General features: G+C 40.4%; 1 protein-coding gene across 1 annotated transcript in view; it reads right to left on the bottom strand.

The window, feature by feature from the left end:
• The window catches only part of ABCA5 (ATP binding cassette subfamily A member 5), a 91,167-nt gene that overhangs the window by 36,146 nt on the left and 32,604 nt on the right, over window positions 1–22,417 (bottom strand). The window contains exons 6-18 of the mRNA XM_038757097.1: window positions 19,349–19,578; window positions 18,023–18,164; window positions 16,252–16,440; window positions 13,887–14,034; window positions 13,190–13,358; window positions 10,473–10,531; window positions 7,945–8,055; window positions 5,254–5,429; window positions 4,531–4,650; window positions 3,265–3,403; window positions 2,457–2,547; window positions 2,171–2,310; window positions 846–965 (exon numbers count right to left, since the gene is read on the bottom strand). Coding sequence (XP_038613025.1) covers window positions 846–965; window positions 2,171–2,310; window positions 2,457–2,547; window positions 3,265–3,403; window positions 4,531–4,650; window positions 5,254–5,429; window positions 7,945–8,055; window positions 10,473–10,531; window positions 13,190–13,358; window positions 13,887–14,034; window positions 16,252–16,440; window positions 18,023–18,164; window positions 19,349–19,578 — 1,834 coding nt within the window. The remainder of the gene's footprint in view (window positions 1–845; window positions 966–2,170; window positions 2,311–2,456; window positions 2,548–3,264; window positions 3,404–4,530; window positions 4,651–5,253; window positions 5,430–7,944; window positions 8,056–10,472; window positions 10,532–13,189; window positions 13,359–13,886; window positions 14,035–16,251; window positions 16,441–18,022; window positions 18,165–19,348; window positions 19,579–22,417) is intronic.

Here is a 22,417-nt window from a genome sequence, read left to right as displayed (position 1 = left end):
AATTAATCAATGGTATTTATTGGGCACTGACTTTGTGCAGAGCACTGTACTAAATGTGCACGCAGTGAAGAAAAAGGAAGCAGCAATGAATGCGAGTACAACTAGAGTTTAAAATGCTATCACAGAAAAAAAAGAGCAGTGAACATCTGGGCAAAAGACTACAGGATGAGAGGAAAAAAATGGTTCTATTGGTCGAGCCAACGATAAGATAAAAAGCTAAAGCTAGCCCTATCTCTTAGAACAAGATCTCTGTAATGTAGCCAAGGACTCAGATCTTGTTCACACTCAACATCAGTTAAAGCTGGGAACTATTTTAAATTTAATTAAAATTTTTTTAAAAAATAATACCTGCATAGGATACATTAGTAAAGTCATCTTATAAATCTGGAAATTAAACTCTAGACCATTCATTTTACAGGTTTCTAAAATCACTGTGTCAACTGAGGTCCAACTGTATCCGAGTCACCTTATTCTTTTAACTTGCTACCTAAAAGTCTGACTTTTGAAATTATTGGGTTTTTTGCATTTATTTTTAATTGAGTTGTGGCTTCTTGAGTGATTAAACAAATACAATAAAAACCAAAACAAAAACAATGGTACACAGTAAATTCAATTCCTTATTCATATAGCAAGTAATGTGGACAGGTTAAAGTAGTGGAAAGGGAGCATGAAGTTTGACCTCTCTCTTCTAACCAAATGAGACAAGTTCTCTATGGAGCAATCTGTGTTTTCATATCACTCTCAGTGTTCATTTTGAAAACAGACCAGGTATTTTTTTAACATATTTAAATACAATTTTATTTCTTTGAATTCCCACTTTGAAAGCAACAGTATTTGTTTTTTACCTGCTTGATCAATTTCTGCTTCAACTTCCAGCTTCAGGAACACATCTTCCAAAGTTGTCATGGAAACCCCATAAGAAATAACACCCAAATTGGAATGAGTGTCCAGATCAGAAAACAAACCTAAAAATGGAAATGCATGCTGTAAATTTTTTAACACAATCATGCTTTGTCACCCAATATTTTTCAGAAGGTGTTCACGATCAAACACATTTCCCTAGTGACACTTTAACACATATGCTTTTGGGCAACAAGATAACTTCCACAAAACTTGGGAGTGGAAGGGCAACGGGACTCAAAAAGTTAAGTCACATTCAATAGCTAGTCAGTTATAGTCTGGCATGAGAGATGGCATTTATCTACAGTCCAAAAAAAAATAAATCTTTTAAGACCTCTTTACATATATTTTTTTTAAGCAACTGGGAAGAGCGGTCAGAAGTATCAGAGATCACAAAGTGATCTAGAATCTGGCAATGTCAAGGCTACAAGGTAGCAAGCCAGAGCCCATTTCCTAACCTTGGGACTTGGGACCTCAGTAGCCTTGGGACTACCAAAAACCTGGACTCACTTCCAAGGAGCCAAGAAGGTTGGGTTAGCGAGTCTAAATCCATGTGGATCGGAAACATTGCGTGTTGAAGGCAGGAGAAGGTTCTGATGGGCTTTCCTGAAACCCACCAATCTTGTACTGCTAGACCCTCATCCCCCTGACCCTTCATCCTCCTCCCCAACACTGCCAGGGATCAGGGGAACAAAGGACAGGATTGGGAGTTATTAGGAACTGGGAAGAGGAATGGGATCCTGCAAAAGGTCAATCCTGATTTTGATCTCCAGCCTTATCCTCGGCAGGTCTAACAGAGCCACAGATTGAGGGAAGACTGATGGTTCCTCCAAGCCATTATGACTAAGATCAATTCCTCCACACAGATTTTTGGTTCTAAGTGTTCAAGACAGCACCAAGACTCATCCATGGCTCTCAAATAGCAATTCCATCATGAACTATCTTAATCAGGGATAAATTTAAACTTGAGGGCCTAAGAATCCCATAGATCAGCATTTTTCTTTTGTTCATCTTCCTTTGAGCATAGGTTTTCCATTAAAAGTCACGAGATCTTGAGGAAAAGAAAATCCCACTTCTGACAGACTTATAGCCCTAGTGATAAATTAAAAATACCATTTTTCATATTCACGTCATTCGACTGCCAAGACTTGGACCCTTGAAATATGCTGTTCAAACAGAACATATTTATTGAGCTTTCTCAGCATTCTGAATTTCTTTCATACAAAACATTGCTTCCCATATTTTCCTTGTTCTGTGATATTTCTGTTACCTGAAAACTTGTCCATGTCTTTAAATGGCAAACTGTAAACAAGCTGCTGTTCCGTTTGTTGTAATAAACTGGCACCAGGAATATGTTGATTAACCAAGGATGACAGCGATTCCACGATACAATACCGGTCTATGTGCATGCTAAAAAAAAATCCAGATCAGCACTCCATATCAAAAACAATTTTTTAAAACATTTGTTTTGGATGCAAATGAATATCACACAATATAGATAAAAGTAAAGTCAAACATCAAAAGATTATTAAATAGGCTAATACTTAAAATAATACCTTAGGCGGTAGCCAATTCCCCATTTACTCTTGAGAAAGAGAGAAGAGCCAACACATTTCAGCGTCCCTTGTGATATCACAGCTTTCCGATCTGGAACCAAAAACCTGGTACTTTAATTTGAGAGACATCATATTCCTTCCAAACAATCCTTGTACTAATACATAAATTTTTCATGTCAAACAGTATAAATGTTCCGCTCCACTAGATTCAAGGAAATCGATTCCCAGATGAAAGGGACCGGCCCAAAACGATCAAATCAGTGGTAATTACTGAGCACTTGCTGTATGCGGAGCACTGTACTAAGCGCTTGGGAGAACAGAACACAGCAGAGTTGGTAGGCATGTTCTTTGCTCACAGGGGTTACCCCATCTGTAAAATGCGAATTAAGACTGTGAGCCCCATGTGGGATAGGAGCTGCTTCCAAGCTGATGACCTTGTATCTACTCCAGCGCTTAGAACAGTGCCTGACATATAGTAAGTGCTTAACAAATAGCATAAAAAGCAGGGAGGGGGGACAAAGAAAGATGCTAATATAAGTACAACTGGGCAAACTGGTAGAAAAACATTAAGAAGATGGAGACTTTCCAACTTCAGGTTCGTTTTAAAACTCTAAATACCTTATACCTAGTTTGGAGATGTTTCCTTAACTGAAGCAAGTGGTGTCATTCAAAAACTACTTGGTTTCTAGGCACCTTGAGCCATTTCAGCTCTTAGAGACCAGAAAAGATGTAGCGTAGCTCCAACACCGTGTCTCTGCTCTTTTTACTATTCCACACTCCTATCCACCTTATCAATCACAGAACTCACCAGCAAGAATGTCTGCTTCATCCATAAAATGAGTACTGAATACTATCACTCGATTGGCTTTGTGGTATTTCAGAAGATTCCAGACAATATGACGTGAACATGGGTCCATTCCAGCAGTTGGTTCATCTAGTAGTAGAACCTAAGTGGAAATGAATGGGTCATAACAAAAAACAAACAAAAAATACTTTAAAATCCAACTAGAAACTGATTATAAAATTGGCATTCAACAGGAATGTTGCATTTTCTATTTCAGCTATTTCAAATGAGGAAATAAGTATAGTTTCTTAGAGAAATAAATCTGCCCTTGATGATTTAGCAGTTTATCAAATTTGAGAACTTAAAGACACTGAGGAGTCGAAGACATCAAGGTTGTGGGCTTCTGGAAAGGGTGGGGAGGTTATCCACAGAGTTGGGAACATTAGGAGAAATGGATTTAGGGGGAGAGACGGAAGTTCAATTTTAGAAATGTTCAATTCTAGGATTTGTTCATTCAGTTGCATTTAATTTAATTCAATTGAGAGCTTACTGTGCACAGAGCATTGTAGTCAACACTTGGGAGAGTACAATGCAACAATAAACAGACAAATTCCCTGCCCACAGCGAGCTGGGAAGTCATTCACCTGGCTATGTCCTGGAGCCAAGAGGAAATGCACAATTGCATAGTATGTGATAATTTGGAACTGGAGAGGTAAATTTGAGAGACATCCATGTACAGCATATGAAACCGTGAGAGTAGAGAACCTCCTTAAGGGAGGGAGGGTAGGGCAAAAAGAATAAGGAAACCCAGAACAAGGTCTCAGGGGTCAAAGAGCCACCAGATCAGACTGAAGAAGAGTAGTCAGAGAGGAAGGAGGAGAAGTGTAGGAACACATCATGTCAGTGCAAACCCAAGTCAGGTAGTGTTTCTAGGAGGGAGAAGTCAAAAATGCCTAGGGTGGCAGAGAGGTCAAGGAGAACGGAGAGAGTTCGGCCCATAGGATTTGGCTACGAGGAGGTCACCGATGACCTTAGACCGTGCTGGGTCAGAAGTGGAGGGGTCAAAACCTGACTGTAGTGGTACACGAAGAGAGTCGCCAGAGAGGAAGGCAGCATTTCAATGTGAAGGAATGAGAGAAGGCAGATGGGTCTGGAGGGAGCAGTAGGATCTAAAAAAGACTTTCTGTGGATAGGGAAGACTACTGTATTTGATAGCATAAGGGAAGGAATCTTTCAAGACCTGAGTGTCTATAATTTCAGGTAGTAAAAAAGGTGTGAATATTCATTTACCTTGGGATTCCCAAGAACAGCAATTCCTAATGACAACTTCCTTTTTTGACCACCACTTAATTTTTTAGCTTGGTTATCTTTGATGGATTGCATGTCCAAATCAAGTAAAACCTTTTGCACCTTTGAAAGAAAAACGGGCCAAATGTTATTAAAATGAGCCAGATAACATGATTACGGACACAAATTTAACATTTTCTTTTCATAAGATTCTTTTTAAATACTTTTCCAATTGCAGAAAAATTTTGGCACACAAAAGGAGCTGTAAAGCACTGTACAAGTAATGCAAGACAAAGGAAACTAGTACTATTAATGATAATGACATTTAAGCACTTACTATGTGCCAAATGCTGTACTAAGCACTAAAGCAGATACAAGACAACCAGGCGGTACAGAGTCCCTGTCCTATATGAAGCTCACAGTGTAAGTAGGAAGGAGAACCCATATTCAATGCCTATTTTACAGCTGAGGAAACTGAGGCCCAGAAATGTTAAGTACCTTGCCCAAGGTCACACAGCAGGCAAGGCAGGATTAGAATTCAGGTCTTCTGATTCCGAGGCCCAGGCTCTTTCCACTAGGCCATGCTACTTATTTATGTAAAATAAAACCTTACCCTAGAAAGTTCAACCTAATTCTTGGTTTGTTTGAAGGAAATGCACTGGACATTGCCTCAGTTTTAATACCAAATATAAAAGATGCGAAACTGAATGCTTCTCAATAACCTACTTCTTGTATTACGTTGTTGGCTGGAATCCCTTTGATTGAAGCCAGTATCGATAAATTCTCTTCCACTGTTAGTACATCAAAATGTATGTCTAACTGTGGACAAACACCAGTCATTTTTCTTGCTTCCAACATTTCATCAATTTCTGAAACTCTATGACCATAGATTGATGCAAACCCTATGTAAGAAATGTAAAATAAAAATGTTTAAATCTCTAGACATTTAGTCATGAACCAGTTTTTCTTTTATAATACTGCCCTGGGAAAATAGGACCTCTTATTAAAAGAGTTGGGAAATGGGAAGAACCGGAAAGCACACACTCCTTAGAATTCATTCTCTGCTTCAAGGTTTATTCTTCACAACTAGTGATCTCTCCCTGCACCCAGAAACACTTTTTTTTTTTTAGAAAAAGAGAATCAAAAGCAAAGACTGAGAAATGCAAAGAAAGTATTTTGAAAAACATGCTACAGTTCTATTTAATTCTAGTAGAGATTCTTTATTCGAAAAGTAAAGTACTGCACAGTAATTTGACTCTGTGCTTTCATCTCTCATATCCTTTTCCCTGCCATATCCTGCCACTTTTTCCAGCACAATTCCAAGGTCGGCCTCTTCCCCTCTATCCTAACTTCTACCCTGCTGTTACAATTTCTGGTCTTCCCAAAGCCAGACTTGCATTAGCCTCCTCACCTGTCTGCCAGACTACAACCTCTCCTCATTCCAAGTGACACTACCCACCACTTCTTGGATCATCTTCATGAAGCACTGCTCAGGTGACACCTCTCCTCTCAAGCATCTGATGACTCCCTGTGTTTCTTTGAATCAGATCAAACTCCTCACAATCGGTTTCAAGGCTCTCCGCCATCTGGCCCTACCTTACCCATCTACTCTATCGCCACGCTGTCTCCCAACTCGCTGTCTTCATTCTTCCCAAGCCAAGCTTCTAGCTGTATTCTGCTCTTGATTCCCTTGTTCCCACCCCCTGAATCATTCATACTTTTCTCCCAGCCTGGGACTCCCTCCTGCCTCCCACCAGAGACCAATCGACGGAATTCACTGAGCACTTACAGTAGGCAGAGCATTGTACTAAGTGCTTGGGAGACTGTAATACAGTAGAGTTGGTAAACATAATCTTGCCCTCAAGAAGTTTAGTGTGGGGAGACAGACATAAAATAAAATACGGCAAGTTCAAATCTCTCCTAAAATGCCTCCTCTTAACAAGCTTTCCCCAAATAATTTCCCAGAACCTTGAGCCTTATCAACACTACAGCTAATTTTGGCTCTTTGTGGCTCTTTGGCACTTCCCTCCTTTTGTGGGCAGGGAACGGGCCATTTCATTATTCTGAACTTCACAAGTGCCTAGTGTAGTTCACTGCACCAAGGGGAGGCTCAATAAATGCTACTATTACTACTCTAGATATTGTGCAAATATAGAATTGCCATTTTACAGATAGGAGAGAGTCATCATGGAAATCATACTTTGGAATTTTTGTAGGAGTAACTGTTTAAACTGCTGTCAACTAAATTACCTTGGTGGCTTGGGTTGTTTTTTTCCTGAACTAAACAGAGTTCCCTGGATCTGAAAGCAAGTCCCACTTTGCGGAATCTCCATCCCAGAGCTATGGCCACTAGGGCCAGAGGTCATCTCCAAACTTTGAGATGATCAAGTGAGGGTAAAGTAAGTCAACTGCTCCAAAGGGTTGCTCCCGCAAAGAGTGATTAAGAAGGAAATGGAGCATAGGGGAGAAGAAACTTAATCATAAAAATCAATAGGGTGGCTACAAAGGGCTCCTCAGCACCACAACCCATACACAGATAGCAGTAACTTATATTAATGTCTATCTCCAACTCTAGACAGTGAACTACTTGTGGGCAGGGAACCTATCTACCAACCCACAGGCATCATACTTGCCCAAGTGCTTAGAACAGTGTTCTGCCCTCAGGAGGCATTCAATAAATAGGATAGGTTGGAAAAAAAGGACTAGCTTAGCTCCAGGATCCAAGAGTACTGTTATATTCTGTGAAAATTCTACTTGCAGATAATTGGGAAGTGCTTCATGACGCTTCCAACATTGCTCCTTCACCCTTTATTCTTCTAAGGTACAGATGAGCAACTTTTTTCTACCTACTCCTTTCAAAAATAAAGACAGAAGTAATGTATGCAGTATATGGGCAAGAATGCAATGTAAGTCTGACAGCTAGCTCAGACCACTGGTGTTAAATTACTGTGCACTAATTTTCAAAGTTCATCCAATTTTAAAGCACATTTAAGAAAGCTGTGTTTCCCGTCGAAAACCCCCAACAATTCCTTGGTTTAGCATTAACAAAAAAACAGCATGGATAAGCGAGGGAGGGAAATACGTCTTTTTGGAAACAGATGCTAGTTCCAAAATGCCCATAATATAAAAAAATGAAGAAAATACTAACACTGCATTTTCAAAGGAGAGAAGTAGGAGGTCAGTATTCAGTGTGGTGTATTTTTTTTTACAGTATGGGTTAAGCATTGTTCTACATGTTGGGGTAGATACAAGTTAATCAGGTTGGATACAGTCCCTGTCCCACATGGGGCTCACAGTCTAAGTACTGTCAGAACAAAAGTGATAAAGCATCACAGTGAGAACATCCTTTGAACAGCTCACAAGGACACAATGTTTCCAATCAAATGCCTTCTGCTTCAGAAAGCATAAGATACTTACCATCTGAAGGCGGGCAGAGACCACAAAGAATATTCATCAAGGTGCTTTTTCCTGTTCCACTGTGGCCAAGAAGGGCTGTAATCTGACCCTCATATATGTCAAAAGACAAATCTAATCCATAAAACAGAAAACCAGACAATGTCACCAGTTTGGTGGGTGGAAACTCAAAGTCAAATGTTAAATATTTTTAGATTCCTGTTACTTGGGGAAACTTGCATTTTGGGTGAATTCAAATACATATATTCAGTTGAAATTAGGTCCTGCTGCAGGTTGAGATGCTTATTGTCAAACAACTGAACAATGAATGAAGACAGAATGATTTCACCATCTGTCAGGTGAAGAAGTGTGAGAACCTTCACCAAAAGCAACTACAGGCTTAAACCGGCGGCATTAGGGAAAAAAGGCCATTTAAAGATAATGCATGAATGTTCACAAATCAGGAAATGTGCAGACAAATCAGTAAGAGGCAGACCAGGAGCAAGATGGAGAGAGACCATAACAATGATAATGGCAGAAACATTAGAAAGGTTTTGGATTATGGCAGAGAACAGAGAACATGAATTTGCTATGAATCGAAAATGACTCAACAACTCTTTATCAATAATAATAATAATAATATGTTTACAACAGAGAGATGGAGAGAAAGAGGAAATAGAAAGAGGGAAATTATAGTGATAGTTCCAAAAGAAGGGAAGCTGGAGGAAAATATCTGGTGCTCACAATGGAGAATCACACATGAGTGCAGTCAACGGTAGATGGGATTCTGTTTGAATGAATCATTGGCTGACAGTGCCAGCTGGCCATTTGAATAAATGGAGGAAAGTAAAAATTGATTTGAATGGCATAAAGTGTAATTATATTCTCAAATGTTCTCAATCTTTGTTATTGGAATCAAAATTCCAGAACATTTGCAGTAATATACTATTTTGGCACCTAGGATATTTAATAACCGCAGTTGTTTGTTATAGCCTATCCACCAGCAATCAATAATTAAGATTCCACTTGGGGTTAATGCCATATGACCGAACATAACCTATATCCTGAAGCTTTGACTCTTCCTCCAAACGTAATGTTCACCGAGTTCTTTTTTTTCCTCACTTCCCTTTTTGCAACATAGTCCTAATACAAGGACTAGGAAATAGTACATATTTAAAGCACTGGTAGTCTACCGAAATGCAGTCAATGAAGAGCTATGGCAAAATTCATGATTGTGCAGACAATGTCTAAAATCTTTTTTTATTTTGTTCTCTTTCTTGTTGCGAATTTACTAGTGTAGGAGTATCCAAAAGAGTGGAGTCCAGGGTTAGTACTTAATGTGGTTTAATGAGCATCCCACTCCTCTTCCTATCCCTTGTTCCTGGCATGCCTGAACCTTTGCACACACTGCCTGGGCGTCTCTCTCCCTGGACCATCCCCACCTCCCTCAGCAACCCCCATCTTAGGTCCCTCTCCCCCGAGTTCAGCAGCACAAACACATCTCTCTCCACCACTTGGCCAGCTCTTTCCCAGTTGCTGCTGTGGACATCGCCTCTCAACACTCTTTCCCGTCCACGGAGGGGGTCTACTTGTGTTTTTGTGGATGTGAGGGTATTAAATATCCTGGGTGGTGGTGAAAGCAGAAAGGTCCAGAGGGGACTTGAGAAGGCCCAGGTCAATTCACCTACAGAACGTGGTTTAAAATTCAGAAATTGGGCTGTTAAATCTGCCCCGGGGCCTTGACTGACACCTGTCATGGTGGATCCTGGGCTGTCCCACACTCCATGCCTCCACAGACCTGTGGGTGGACGGTACAGGGTGGATTGGGCAGGACCAGAAATAATCTTATTCCTGCCCATCCCAGATGGCTCTTACCTTTCTTCGAGCGGAAGATTAATTGCCCACTCCCTTTCCCATACGGTTCCAGGTCCTCTAAGGCCCCTGGATTTGAGGCAATTTCCCCAAGTGGCCATGCCCTCCGAATGATCCTAGGAAGATGTCTCCTGGGGCATATGGGGCTGGGGAAAGGAAGCACGTTGTTCCTGGTTCCGTTTCACTAACCCTTGGTAAAGCGAGACGATTCTGCTCATTTGATTGCCAGGACATTCTCTATTAATGAAGCCCAAATTACTTAAAATTAAGAGAAGCAGCATGGCTCAGTAGAAAGAGCAGGGGCTCTGGAGTCAGAGGTCATGGGTTCAAATCCCGGCTCCGCCAATTGTCAGCTGTGTGACTTTGGGTAAGTCACTTAACTTCTCTGGGCCTCAGTTCCCTCATCTGTAAAATGGGGATTAAGACTGTGAGCCCCCCGTGGGACAACCTGATCACCTTATAACCTCCCCAGCACTTAGAACAGTGCTTTGCACATAGTAAGCGTTTAATAAAATGCCATTATTATTATTAAAAGAGATTAGGTCCCAGACACACAGCTCTGTTATTTCAGATAGAAGACAAAATTTCTTCCATTTATTCCAGAGCTTTAATTCATTAAGATAAGGTACTTTTTCATGCACATCTGTTATATATGGATCAAATCCCCCCAAATCACTTACTTCTCAGAGCCTCCACAGTTTCATCTTTTTTTCTGAATATTTTCTGAACGCCACTAATTCTGAAATAAGACAATTTTCCCTTTTAAAGCTCATCTTAAAGTGGTTTGTAGCAACAAACGCATGCCACTTGGCAATATTTACAGAAAACTTGCTTCAACAATTTATTGCTGAAATGATTGGAAATTGAGATAAACAAGTGACCAAGTTTTTGAACCTGTTGCAAAACTATTTTGGGAAATGCCATTTTTCACACATTCTCAAGGCTTCCTCTAATATTCTATTTGAAAACTACAGGACACTTCCAAATCAATCAATTGTATTTACTGAGTGCTTACCTTGGGCAAAGCACGGTACTAAGCCCTTGGGAGAATACAGTGTAACAGACACATCCCCTACTCACAACGAGCTCAGAGTAAAGAGGAGGAGACTGACATTAATATAATTAAATATAAATTATGGCTATGTACATCAGTGCTGTGGGACTGAAGACAGGATGAAAGGGAGCAAATCAGGGTGACCCAGAAGGGAGGGGGAGAAAAGGAAACAAGGGCTTAGTTAGGGAAGGTCTATTAGAGGAGATTTGCCTTTGATGAGGCTTAGAAGGTGGGGAGAATAATTATCTGTAAAATAAGGGAAGAGGGAGGGTATTCCAGGCCAGAGGCAGGACATGGGTAAGTGGTCAGTGGTGTGATAGATGAGATCCAAGTACATTGAGTAGGTTGGCAACAGAGGAGCAAAGTGTGTGGGCTGGATTGTAGTAGGTGTAGTGAGGTGAAGTAGGAGAGGACAAGGTGATTGTGGGCTTCAAAGCTGATGGTATGGCATTTCTATTTGCTGCGGAGGTGAATGGGCAATCACTGGAGGTTCTCGAGGAGCGGGGAAACACGGGCTGAACATTTCTGAAGAAAAATCATCCAGGCAGTGAAGTACGGACTTCAGTGGGGAGAGAGAAGAGGCAGGGAGGTCAGCAAGGAGGCTGATACAGTAATGGAAGCGAGATAGGATAAGTGCTTGGATTAACATGGTAGCGGTCTGAAGAGAAAGGAAGGGTGGACTTTAGTGATGCTGCGAAGGTTAACTGTCAGCATTTAGTGACAGATTTAATATGTGGCTTGAAAGAGAAAGATGAATCAACGATAATGGCTTGCGAGAGGAAACCTGGTGGTGCTGTCTACAGTGATGGGAAAATCAGGGGGAAGACAAGGTTTGGGAAGATGAGGAGTTTCGTTTTTGACATGCTAAGTTTGAGGTATCAGTGGGACATCCAAATAGAGATGTCTTAAAGGCCGGAGGAAATGCGGGATTGTAGAGAGGCAGAGAGATCGGGGATAGAGATGTAGACTGGGGAATCATCCGTAGGAGAAGATAGCTGAAGCCACGGGAGCAAACAAGTTCTCCAAAGGAGGGGGTATACATGGAGAATAAATCATGATACAAAAAAGTTCACACAATGTACAAATACTTAATTTCTGCTCTGCATTTTGTTGGGGAGAATGAAGCCACATTATTCAACAAATGTACACTGCCAACTTTGGTCTCCCAAGCCCTGTAGCAATCCCTTCAGCAAAGATAATGATACGTTTCAAGATATTGCACTTTCTGAAAGAGAAAGACAATTTTCTTTTCTTTTTTAAAAGATTTAAATAGTTGGAATTTTCATCTTAGTTCCAAGTTACTGAACTTTAAGACCATTACACAAAAGAAGCAGTGAGGCCTGGTGGAAAGAGCCTGGAACTGAGGGACAGGAGTCCTGAATTTGAGTCCCCATCCCACACAAGCTGACAGAGTGACCTAAGGCAAGCCACTTGACCTCTCTGAAATTCAGTTTCCTCAGCAGGAAAATAGACATCCAATAGACTATCCATCCCGTGTGAGACAGGCCTCTATACTATCTCGTAACCTTGTTATCTACCCAGTGAATAACACATAGTAGGTGCTTCAATATCCTACACCTTGTTCTTATATTAAAACAAAACCTTCTGTGTGTGTGTGGGGGGGGGGGGGGGGGGGGGCTGACATACCAGAGAAAGTAAATACAATTTATTATTTCAAAAATGTCTCTTTTCAACTTATAATTTGGGAATGTACAATGAAGGATTTGCCCAAAACACAAATATGAATGAAGTTATGGGCAAGAGACATGCATTTCATTCCATTTTGAGTTTGCAGTTAGGCAACCAGACTGTATAAATCCAGCTTTTGGGAGGCATCTTTCTCCCTGCAAATATTCTTGGCTGGCTTGGAAGGATCAAGCCAACTGGGGATATAGTTTTAAAAGAAACAGATAATTAAAAGCTTTGGTAACTATATTTAATAAGAGTCTTTTATGGTATTTGTTAAGCATGAACTATGTGCCAGATACTGTACTAAGCACTGGGGAAGATACAAGTTAATCAAGACGGGCGGTCTGTCCATTACGCGGGGTTCACAGTCTTAATTCCATTTTACAGATGAAGCAACTGAGGCTAAGAGAAGAAAAGTGACTTACCCAAGGTCACACAACAGACAAGTGGTGGAGCTGGGATTATAACAGACCCTTCTGACTCAAGGCCCGTGCTCTATCCTCAAGGCCATGCGGCGTTTCTTATGGCTAAGTCACTCCTTGAGATTTAATGCATGCTATAATTTATTTGCATTAGTGAATTCGGAATTGCATATTTCTTTTAGAGCTTCACAAAAAAAAGAACTATATTTCCGTAAATGTTAGTATGTCATACCTGACGGCTTCTTTTCCTTGAAATTCTGAAGAAACTGGTTCAATAATTTCACTGAAACTAATACTGCCATTAATATTACCCTCTGATAGCTCTTTATAATTTCTTTTGTTCTTTGACCAGTATGAAGGTTGCATAAAGTAGAGTGATGAACGTCGAAGCCCAAATTCGCCTGAAGCAAAGAAGAAGATAAGTCTTCCCGTGTGAACACATGCAGCATTCAAAACTTGTAAATGGGAACTAGTTTAAGAAAAATATAGCATAGGAAATCCAATAATTCACAGTACCCTCAAACTCAAACAGATGAGCTATTTATTCAGTGTCATGGCAAAATTCATCTGATCCCCAAGAGCTAAGAAGAATATTTTATATTGCATTTCCGTGCACACGGTGCTTGTTATTTTCTTAGTTACACAGTACCTAAAACGCACTTTAAAAATAAACTTTAAGTCACAAAGCAGAATTAATGCCTCACTTGGACTCTCAAATTCTTAAATGACTCATGCAGAGGGACTTTTGAAAATCATTTCCCTACTGATGGCCACCACTAAGGTTCTCTAGGTCCAAACATTTTTTCTGATGTTGATGTTTTATACTTGAGAATCGACAAGGGCAACTGCAAAAACAACTTATTCCTGGATTCAGAACTTTCTACATTCTCAGAATTAATCTTGTCGCTTATCTCCCTAGATATACACACCTGGTATGACCTGATCAAGATAAACAGCTAAAAGGACATAAATTACGCTATTAAGTGCCAGCATGATAATGGCAATGAGTAGAGGATATGGGCCTTCAATTAGGTTTGAAAAAAGGGCACCTTCATCGAAGTCTTCCAGGTGCATTACCTAAAAAAAAAAAAAAATTCAAGATGTAGGAACATATTCATAGAACACTTTTCTTTTTTTTACACGCCAGGCACTGTATTAAAGTGCTGGGGTATTTACAATTTAATCAGGTTGGAATTCAGTCCCTGTTGCACATAGGGCCCACAGCATTAATCCCCATTTCACAGATGTGAGAACTGAGGCACAGAGAAGTGTGAAGAAGCAGTGTGGCTCAGTGGAAAAAGCACGGGCTTTGGAGTCAGAGGTCATGGGTTCAAATCCCAGCTCCGCTGACTGTCACCTGTGTGACTTTGGGCAAGTCACTTACCTTCTCTGTGCCTCAGTTACCTCTTCTGTGAAATGGGGATTAAGACTGTGAGCCCCCCGGGGGGACAACCTGATCACCTTGTATTCTCCCCAGCGCTTATTATTATTAAGTGAGCTGCCCAAGGTCACACAGCTGACAAGTGGCAAAGTCAGGATTAGAACCCAGGTCTTTCTGATTCCCACACCCATGCTCTATCCATTAGGCCATGCAGCTTCTCTGCTTCTCTGTTCTTTGAGAAAGGTCTTAATTTAAGATCAAGTGTATAGGCAGAAAACCATAAAAATAAATGCAGGCAAGTATTGCTAAATACGCTTACCAATATCAACTACTGCCAACTCTGAGAATTCAAATTCTGCAATTCTAAAGAAAAAGATGTCTGCTCAACTACTGAAAAAATGACCATTAAATCAAAGGGGCAGGAAGCACGACGGTCTAGTTGGAAAGAGCTCAGGTCTGGGAGCCAGAGGACCTGGGTTCTAATCCTGGCTCTGCTACTTTTCTGCTGTGTGACCGTGGATAAGACCCCTAACTTCTCTGTGCCTGATACTTCAAACGTAAAATGGGACTAAATCCTACTCTCTTCTATTTAAACTGTGAGCCCCATGTGGGACAGGAACCGTATCCAACCTGATCAGCTGGTTCCTTCCCCAGTACGTGGCACATAGTAAGCGCTTAAAAAACACAATTAAAAAATAGAAGAAGAAAAGAACCAGTATCATTCTATAAAAATGTCATCTGACACTAAGGATTTGGTCCCACCTAACACTCAGTGTATACCTCATAATAGGAGTGTTGTTTGTTGTTATACTGTACTGTCCCAAATGCTTAGCACAGTGCTATGCACATAGTATGTGCTCAAAAATTATGATTGAATGAATGACTGAGTGGGTTTTTAGTGGAACCTGTAGAAGTCTTAATCTCACTGAGAAGCAACATGGCCTAGAGCAAAGAGCATGGGCCTGAAAATCAAAGGATCTGAGTTCTAAGACCGGCTCTGCTACTGGTCTGTTGTGTGACCTTAGGCAAGTCATTTAACTTCTCTCTGCCTCAGTTTCCTCATCTGTAAATTGGGGATTAAATCCTAGTCCCTCCCACCTAGACTGTGAGCCTCAGCCAGAACAGGGACTATGTCCAATCTGATAACCTTATATCTATCCCAGTGCTTAGAATGGTGCTTGGCACATAGTAAGCACTCAACAAATACCATCATAATAATCATTCAACAAATAAATCCAATATTTTTCCTTGAAAATTTTGGAAAACCCTATATTATAAACTCAATTTAGGATAATACAACACCCTAAAATGTACATTTAATACTTTGCCAAACAAAACACATAAGACATGATACAACGGTTTATATGGTCTAACTTCATCACCTAATTACTTTCAGATTTTGATTATAACCAACCCCAAAATTTATAAGACTTTCACACGATAGGAAACTTCCATAAAATTACTAACCATCTCAAATAAAGCATTTTATGAAGAATGAAATAGGGAAAATCTTCATCTGATTTATATTTTTTTTCAAAAGGAACCAAGCATTTAACAACACCGGTGAAAGTTATTTATATGTTTACATGAGAGGGAACAGTCCCCAGTTACTTAGATCTACATATTACAGAGATGTATGCACAGAGCTGTTATTAAACAGAGTCCATTCTTCAAGTGGTAGCACTTGCTTGAAGTAGTAGCTATTGATAATGCTACCTACTACCTGAAAACACTATACCTAAAGCAGAGGAGATGGGAGAAGATCATTTTTTAAAAAATGTACAGTATATAAATGGCATATAATGTATTTTTTCAAAGATATTATATCTTTTTTAAACACAAAATTAAGACATTCAGGAGAGTTTAGGGAACCACAAAGGACATGGTGGAATTACAAGAAATATTTTACTCACCTGTGCGATGCCAATCAAAAATGTGCATTGACAGAATGGGCTTAAAAGCCATACTAAAGATTTGGGGAAATCCTCCATCAAGACAATCAAAAGACCCACAAATCCCAAGGCCACTGTGGCCAAAAATTCAACTATTCCAACATGCTTCGATTTTTTAAAAAGGGGCGTCAGCATTAAAGCAAATAACACCTAAAAGGACAGAACAGTAACGTTAGAACAGGGCTCATTCTTGAAATGTAAGAATGATATTTAATTTCAAACGTAGACGAAAATGTCCAATTATAGCTCCCAGTTCTGGCCTTTGAACCCACTATCGCTGAGGAATCTTTGTCAGCCTGACCCTAGTCTCAGACCCACTGCCCAGAAGCCTTATCAAACGAGGCTTCATGTATAACGTGAAGCCTCCTTCCCTTCCCCACAGCACCTGTATATATGTATATATGTTTGTACATATTTATTACTCTATTTATTTATTTATTTATTTATTTTATTTGTACATATCCATTCTATTTATTTTATTTTGTTAGTATGTTTGGTTTTGTTCTCTGTCTCCCCCCTTTTAGACTGTGAGCTCACTGTTGGGTAGGGACTGTCTCTATATGTTGCCAATTTGTACTTCCCAAGCGCTTAGTACAGTGCTCTGCACACAGTAAGTGCTCAATAAATACGATTGATGATGATGATGATGATGAACGTAGTCATTCCCTGCCGATCTTAGAAGCCAAACAATGACAGTGAGAAAGGGCTATCAGATTATCCTATATTGAACCAGTACTAAATTCAATCAGTACTAAGCATGGACCGGGGTATAACCCCAGTATCACCATTTGCCTGCTCTAACACCTTTGGTGGGTCTCTTGACTTCTCTGGGCCTCAGTTTCCTCAGCTGTAAAAATGGGATAGAGATATCCATTCTCCTTACCCCTTAGATAACGAAATCTATGGGAGCAGGGACTTTCTGATCTGATTATACCTTTTGCACCCTAGTGCTTAGCACATGGAAAATGCTTAACACATACCATGACTATTATTATTGTTACTGACTGGTTGAGGAGGAGGGGAATGGCAAGAACCCAGGGCCATGAAGACAGCAATAATCTCAGCCGGTCTTCTCAAACAGACGTGAGAGCTCCTTGTGGGCAGGGCACATGTCTACCAATTCTTTTGTCTTCTCCCAAGAGCTCAGTACAGTGCTCTGCACAAAGTATGCGCTCAATAAATGCCACTGATTATGTATCATCTGCCAAGTTGGTGTTAGGGGAGCTTTAGTAAAGCACTGGCTAAAGTTGAAGCTAAGATTTTACCTTGCCATTTGTGAAGACTTGAGGACACAGTCATATCAGTCACCTGATGATAGTTTAATTTCTAAGCCAAGAAGCAGGATGACAAAGTGGAAAGAGCATAGGACTGGGAGTCGGAAGGACCGGGGTTCTAATTCCGGCTCTACCACTTGTCTGCTGTGTGACCTTGAGCCACTCACTCAACTTCTCTGTGCCTCAGTTACCTCAGCTGTAAATGGAGATTAAGACTGTGAGCCCCAAGTGGGACATGGACTGTGTCCAACCTGATTAGCTTGTATCTATCCCAGTGCTTAGCATAGTGCCTAAAACACAGTAAGCACTTAAATACCATAAAAATAAAAAAGCCAACCAGAGAAAAATGACACCATCTACATTTCTCAGCCCCCTCTAACCAGAGAAAAATGACACTACCTACATTTCTCAGCCCCTTCTAACCACTTTCCACCTGACCGTCAAGACTAAATACTTACCGAAGATAAGCCATACAGGAAAAAAAGGAGGAATATCACAAAGCAACTACTTTGGGGGAACAGTGATGAGGCTGTTGCAATGACTGCCATGAGAAGAGACATGATAAAAATCAAACTCGTATACAGTAGCACCCAAGAAAGCCTACAAAAGAAAATACAAATTTAGAAACAAGGGCCACTTGTACAGTCCATACAATGTAAAATTTAGTCATTAGGTTATAAGCTTCCTTAAAAAATCTAGATTATCAATTCACAGAGCAACTTCAGAAAAGCCAGTTAGAGAGAACCAGAATTCAGTTCACAAGTGGTAGAAAAAGAATTGCTCATTTATACCCAAAATGCCATCTTTATAATTAAAGCCGTAATTCAAATGAAAGGGGTAATTAGGATGGTTGTCACTGGACCACTTTAAAGTTAACAGCACTTGATGGTTAACTAAAATAAACTGACACCAGAGTTGTGATCTGCTTTAGATTTTCTTAAACTTTAGAAGAGCTACTTTAGATGTAAAAGAGATACTTCAGATAAAGCTATAGACTTAAAAACTGTGAGCCCCATATAGGCCAGGGCCTATGTCTGACCTGACCATCTTATATCTAACCCAGCATTCAGTACAATACTTAGCACACAGTAAACACTGAATAAATACCACAATTATTACAGACATTCATCTACAAAATCTGAAAGGTCTGGATGTTCTTTAAAGATAAGTCTTCCTCATCATCATAGCAATAAATTGAAACCTGTTTTACTTACCCCAATGCTATTATTAAGTCTCTGCTTAATAATAAAGTAGGTTGTCAAAGTTATATTGTACAGTTTCATCTTTTATTCTTATGATAGTATTTATTAATTGCTATGTGTCAAGCACTGTTCTAAGTGCTGGGGTTGGACATGGCTTTATCCTTCCAACACCTACCCCTACCATGTCCCGATCCGGAGGGTTTCTGATGTCTAGGTAGACCCCAGGACTCCTGGGATGCACAAATGGCTTATCTTTTTTGTTCTTTTTTTGTATTTAAGTGTCTACTATGTGCCAGGCACTGTAAAAAGAACTGGCATAGATAGAAGATAATCAGGTTGGTCACAATCCATGTATGAAGAAGGAAAAGGGTGCTAACCCTCATATTAAAATTATCAACAGAGGCACACTTTACTTTCCAAATGGACCCAAATTAAATCCATTACAGGAACATAATAACATTAGCCCGATGCCAGCATTTTGAAGCTATGGAATAAATTAAAAAAACACACTGATTCAACAAATTTACACATAATTTAATATGCTGAGCAGTGATGTACAAGTATTCTCTTTTACTCACATACCAAAAGGCAGTGTCGTGAAGTCCCATTATCCTCAAAAATTCCTTTAATTTCTTCTCTTTTTCTGCCACAATATGAATTGCCAAATAGTAGCCAAAAGGTGAAAAGGCTATTACCAAGTAAATTAGAATTACTCCTCGGGGAAAGTTATCTATTTCTACAACAGCAGATTCTCCCATTATCACGGCTTTTGTCAGCTCTAGCTCTTCCCAGACTGAATGATTGGTCTTCAACTACAAAAGAAAAGAAAATAGCTTTCAATCATTTTGATTTTGAAGTTTTCTTATGCTACAGATACAGGTTGAAGGCATCAAAGTGATGAGATAGAGATAAACCTTCCAATCGAGCACTTGGATACTCTTTGAAAACCACACTAAGAAAAGAACAAAATTTACGGCGCTGATCTGAAGTTCTAAATGGAGGGCTTTCTCCATCCATTTCTATAAGCACAATCTTGGGGACTTTATCAAGTATTGTGTCACACACGTTTTCCTTAGAAAATCTTTACAGCAAAGGAAATTACTTAACTCGATGTTTCGCAAAGGGAGACGCAATATTTTCATTTCACCGACTAAATTTAAGTACTTGTTAACTGGGTGACGCACCCTAGAGTGAATCGCAGCATCAGTTTAATTAAGTACATAAAGAAAGGATCAAGAGAAGATTGAATAAATATGAAAATCATTTATGGACAACTTTGATAACACCTAAGTCTGGATCAGGGCTGGAGAATACAGTAAGGAGCTCTCAAAGAATAATAATTTTGCCTCTGGCCTTTTCTCAATCAAATGGAATAGTGCTCAGACTTCAAGACCTAGATTTGCTTTGGCCCACTTCCTCCTAGGTAGGATGGATCAGCTATAAGTGGAAGGATAGGAAAAACTGGGGATGGAAAAGTACAGAACAATAGACAGGAATTTTGGGAATCTGAGGACTGTGCAATGATACACTTATCACTGTTGCCTTGAAATTATGGCTAAAAAAATTAAGACTGGGATAAAAAAAGTGCCTCTTTACCAATTTGAAACATATTTTCCAATTGAATCTTCTCTCATGCACACATAAAAAATCATTCAACCCATTCAAAGAAAAATCAACAATGATGACTACCATTAGAGAAGCAGCGTGGCTCAGTGGAGAAGAGCCCGGGCTTTGGAGTCAGAGGTCATGGGTTCAAACCCCGGCTCCGCCAATTGTCAGCTGTGTGACTTTGGGCAAGTCACTTAACTTCTCTGTGCCTCAGTTACCTCATCTGTAAAATGGGGATTGAGACTGTGAGCCCCCCGTGGGACAACCTGATCACCTTGTAACCTCCCCAGCGCTTAGAGCAGTGCTTTGCACATAGTAAGCGCTTAATAAATGCCATCATTATTATTACCATGGAGCCAGTGAATCTTGGAGGAGTTATCATTCAAAAATTGACTAAAAGCTGAATACTTGGGCCTCCACAATATTCAACTGCAGAAAAGAACAGAAAAACTAATTCTTTATTAGGTTTCCCTTCCTCTCTCCCTGTATGGTTCCTAGTGTGCTCTCTGCTCTGTGTCTTTGCCTTGTCAGTCAGTTGATCATAGTTATTGAGCGCCTAACGTTCAGTACAGTCCTCTACCATTCCTGACTATGGGAGGGAGAGGCAAGCAGAGATATAACCATTCCAATCCTAGCTCGGGCAGTGGCTAGCGATCGGAAGGCAATCGGCTACAAGTCAAAACTCATCTGTGCTGGGCGGCAGGGGCATGGGAGAGAGTCGAAGGGGGAGACTCAAGTTTACTGCGTGGAAGAAGGTCACGGTAAATCACTTCCATATTTTTTTTACCGAGAAAACTCCATGGATACACTACCAGAACGTTTGCGGATGGAAGTGGCGTGTTCTGCGAGAGATGCGTCTAGACTGTGAGCCCACAGTTGGGTAGGGACTGTCTCTATACGTTGCCAATTTGTACTTCCCAAGCGCTTAGTACAGTGCTCTGCACATAGTAAGCGCTCAATAAATACGATTGATGATGATGATGATGCGTCCGTGGAGTTGCTATGGGTCAGAGACGACTCTACAGCTTAAGACAATATAAGACTGTGTGCAGAGCACCTTACCAAGTGCTTGGGAGAATACAATATAACAATATCACAGGCACATTCCCTGTCCATAACAAGTTTACTGTATAGAGGGGGAGAGGGAACACAGGCCTAGGAGTTAGAAGATCATGGGTTAATAATAATAATAATAATGATGGCATTTATTAAGCACTTACTATGTGCAGAGCACTGTTCTAAGCACTGGTGGGGGGGATACAAGGTGATCAGGTTGTCCCACGTGGGGCTCACAGTCTTAATCCCCATTTTACAGATGAGGTCACTTAGGCTCAGAGAAGTGAAGTGACTTGCCCAAGATCATACAGCAGACATGTGGCAGAGTCGGGATTCGAACCCATGACCTCTGAGTCCCAAGCCCGTGCTCTTTCCACTGAGCCACGCTGCTTCTCTAATTATTCTAATTCTCTTATTATTATGGGTTCTCGTCCCAGGTCCGCCACTTCAATCAATCAATCAATCATCATCATCATCATCAATCGTATTTATTGAGCACTTACTATGTGCACAGCACTGTACTAAGCGCTTGGGAAGTACAAATTGGCAACATATAGAGACAGTCCTTACCCAACAGTGGGCTCACAGTCTAAAAGGGGGAGACAGAGAACAAAACCAAACATACTAACAAAATAAAATAAATAGAATAGATATGTACAAGTAAAATAGAGTAATCAATCAATCATATTTATTGAGCGCTTACTGTGTGCAGAGCACTGTACTAAGCGCTTGGGAAGTACAAGTCGGCAACATATAGAGACAGTCCCTACCCAACAGTGGGCTCACAGTCTAGAAGGGGGAGAAGGGGGAGCAGGGGGAGCAGACACTTGCCTGCTGTGTGACACTGGAAAAGTCACTTCACTTCTCTGGGTCTCTGGGTCTCCGTTACCTCGTCTTTAAAATGGGGATTGAGACTGTGAGCCCCAAGTGGGACAGGGACTTTGTCCAACCCGATTACCTTGTATCCACCCCAGCGCTTAGTATAGT

The sequence above is a fragment of the Tachyglossus aculeatus genome, chromosome 15 (genome assembly GCF_015852505.1).
Source record: "Tachyglossus aculeatus isolate mTacAcu1 chromosome 15, mTacAcu1.pri, whole genome shotgun sequence".
NCBI classification, from domain to species: domain Eukaryota; kingdom Metazoa; phylum Chordata; class Mammalia; order Monotremata; family Tachyglossidae; genus Tachyglossus; species Tachyglossus aculeatus.
This window is presented reverse-complemented; position numbering and strand designations above follow the sequence as displayed.